Source organism: Condylura cristata, unplaced genomic scaffold, assembly GCF_000260355.1.
Source record: "Condylura cristata isolate star-nosed mole 26May11 unplaced genomic scaffold, ConCri1.0 scaffold00004, whole genome shotgun sequence".
Lineage (NCBI taxonomy): Eukaryota > Metazoa > Chordata > Mammalia > Eulipotyphla > Talpidae > Condylura > Condylura cristata.
Window position 1 is genome coordinate 234,487 of NW_004567105.1, and position 3,040 is coordinate 237,526.

At 71.1% G+C, this 3,040-nt stretch overlaps 1 protein-coding gene across 1 annotated transcript in view; it reads right to left on the reverse strand.

The window, feature by feature from the left end:
• PANX2 (pannexin 2) overlaps window positions 1–3,034 on the reverse strand; it is a 5,731-nt gene extending 2,697 nt beyond the window's left edge. The window contains exons 1-2 of the mRNA XM_012735082.1: window positions 2,809–3,034; window positions 5–951 (exon numbers count right to left, since the gene is read on the reverse strand). Of these exons, the coding sequence (XP_012590536.1) occupies window positions 5–951; window positions 2,809–3,034 (1,173 nt within the window). The remainder of the gene's footprint in view (window positions 1–4; window positions 952–2,808) is intronic.
• Between the last annotated feature and the right edge of the window lie 6 nt (window positions 3,035–3,040).

Here is a 3,040-nt window from a genome sequence, read left to right on the forward strand (position 1 = left end):
CGGCGTCGCGCACCGTGGGCGTGGCGTCGTGGTTGGACTGCGCCAGCGCGGCCAGCAGCTGCCGCACCACGTTGTCGTACATGAGGTCGCTCTCGTTGGTGATGAAGTCCAGGCGGTTGAGCGACTTGATGTGGTCGCGGTTCTCGTTGCAGAACATGGCCAGGATGTTGATGTCGCAGAACTGCGAGCGGCGCCACTGGCGGCGCGTCTTGATGCCCACCTTGTGCAGCTTGTCGAAGATGAAGTTGCTCTTGCGGAAGATGAACAGGTGGATGAGGTTGACGAGGATGATGAGGTTCACGGAGCAGAGCAGCACGATGTCCACGCCGGCCACGATGCGCTGCAGCTGCACGGCCGGCAGCTTGCAGCTGACCCGCACGGCGGGGGCGGCGCCCAGCGCGCAGGTGAACTCGTTCTGCTTCTGCGTGGCGTAGTAGGTGCACAGGTAGGAGATGGGCGCCACGCTGAGCAGCAGGATGAGCAGGTGCCGCGCCAGGTACAGCTTGGCCAGGAAGTTGCTGCGGCCGCGGCGCTCCAGGTACTTCTCGAACAGGTTCTGCTCGGGGCTCTTCTCCTTCTCGGCGTTCTCGATGATCTCGCGCCTCTCGCGCTCCGTGATGCCGGGGCCCTTGGACTGGATCTGCTTCTCGATCTTGGGCGCGCGGCCCTCGGCCGCCCGGTGGTAGCAGTTGTCGATCTCCTGCAGCAGGAAGTTGAGCTCCGAGGTGAGGCGCGTGGAGGCCAGGAACTCCCAGCCCAGGGCCGGCACGTACATGATGGCCGCGAAGGCCAGCAGCGAGTAGGGCAGCAGCTTGTGCTCGAACAGCGACGGCCACAGGCTGGCGTCCACGCCGGGCAGCGCGTCCCGCAGCTCCGTCCAGCAGTAGCCGCGGGCGTACAGCGCCTGGTCGCGCGTGAAGTTGTGCGGGGTGTAACAGTAAATGGGCTCCTCTGCGGGCGACAGGACAGCCGCTGGGGGCCCGCCGCCCGCCCCCACCGGGAACCCCGAGCGGCAGCCGCCCTCTCCGGCCGGGCGTGGGGGAGGGGCTGCCCTGGGACCCGCATGCACGGTCCTTTAGACCCAGAGACGGACCTGCACCCTGAACTCACCCCCGGCCCCGGGGCTAGACGAGCAAGGCCATTCAGGCCCGACCCTCTGCCCGGCTGCCCGAGCCTGGTCCCCGGCCCTGCCCGCCCTGCCCAGCCACCTCCGGGGCGGCACCCGCATGCCGAGGGCCAGTGTCTCCAGGGCCCTGTGCCCACCCCGCAGGAAGCGTGCTGGCCGCTCAGATGGCAGGTGTGAGACCCCCGGCGCAAGCGGAGCTGGGAGCCGGCTGGGCCCTCAGGTGTCCTTGGCGTCGGGCCCTGCAGCAGCCCGAGGCGCGGCCCATGAGCCCCTGTCCTCAGCTTGGCCCGCTGGTCTGCTCAGGACCCCCAAGGCGGTGCACGCCCCTCACTCGAGGGCGAGGCCCGGTGCAGGGGGCAGGCTGGGGCCCAGGCTCGGGAGGGTGCCGCCAGGGCCACCTCCCAGGGCCCAGGAGGACACGATTTTAGGGCCTGGTGATGAGCTGGGCTCAGAGCACCAGAAGGGAAAAGGCGAAGGAGCCAGCTCCTGGACGGCATTTTTATTCGCGGAGTTCTGCCCGACAGCCAACCCTGGAGGCGAGGAAGGAGGCGGCTCTTCTCTCAGACCAGCGGCCGCGGACGGGGTGCCCCCTGCACCGAGAGGGGAGCCCCAGGTCTCCCGGCCGCGGGCCAGCTCCGGTGGGGCAGCGGGACCTGGGGCTCGGGTGGGAGCTGGTCCTCCCAGCTCTGCCTTCCAGGCCTGGGCAGCACGGCCGGGCAGCACGCCAGGGTCTCCCTGTCCCCGAGCGCCAGGGCCTCTCAGCATCCAGACGGCACCAGCCACGGGACTCCTGCTGCCGGGCCGCTCGCCGGCCTGGCCGCCGCTCTGACTCCAAGGGGCTTCGGGCTGCCCGGCGTCTGCCCCGGGGCCCGGCTGAGCGGGGGCTCCAGAGCCGCCCTGGGCCCGGGTGTGGCTCTGGGGGAGCCCAGGGCACCCGTGGCCAGCTTCCCCTCGGGCGGCCACTGCCCTGCAGGCCACAGCCTGCTGCTCTGCGCCAGGCAAGGACACGTGGGGGTGCTGGACACTGGGCACCCTGCCGGAGGGCCGACAGCAGCCCCTGTGTTAGGTGGCCTGGACAACGTCCCCGTCAGGTCCAGCGCACCCTGGAGGGCTGGACGTGAGAACGTGATTCGGGGCGACTGGTGCAGAGCACCCCTGCCCACCCCTTGGACGTGCGGGAGGTGGACCCCGCCAGGCTCTCAGGGCGCCAAGGCCTTCCTGGACACGTGGCCAGCCGGACGCCAGGCAGGGAACCACCTCCTGCATCAGGTCGTGACCCTGGGTACCCCTGGGCAGGCCACGCCCGGAGTGGCCCACAGCCTCCAGGCACCTTCCCATCTGGGGGCTCTGTCCTGCCAGGGGCCCTCCGTTAGGCCCAGAGGGGCAGGTGCCGGCCTCGCTGCCCCTCGCCCTCTGCAGCCCCGGCCACGGCCCTGGCTCGGCCTCCCTGGCCGGAGGAGCCCGCCAGCTAGGGCGGCGTGGGCCCCCACCCTGCTGCAGGCCAGCCTGCGGCCGGGCCCAGGAACACCGCTGCTAAGGGCAGGGCCCGGCACCCCGCAGCAGCGGGTCACCCAGCGCCACTCCCCCAGCCCTCCCCGCCCTGTGCCACCCGCGGTCTGGTGCGGCAGCAGACAGCGCTCGCTCGACAGCGCTCTGGAGGGCGGGAAGCCGCGGCCCCTCACCTGCGAAGTTCTTGGTGAAGACCAGGGTGACGAGCAGAATGGGGACCAGCACGGTGCCGATGGTGACCACGCGGTCGAACGGCAGCTCGAGCTTCAGCTGCAGCAGCAGCGCGGCCAGCGCGCCGGCCTTGTCGTCCTGCGCGCCCGGCAGGATGAGCTCGCGCAGCTTCTCGCCCGCGAGCAGCGCCGTCGCCATGTCCGCGGACGGCTCCAGGAGGTGGTGCATGGGGGG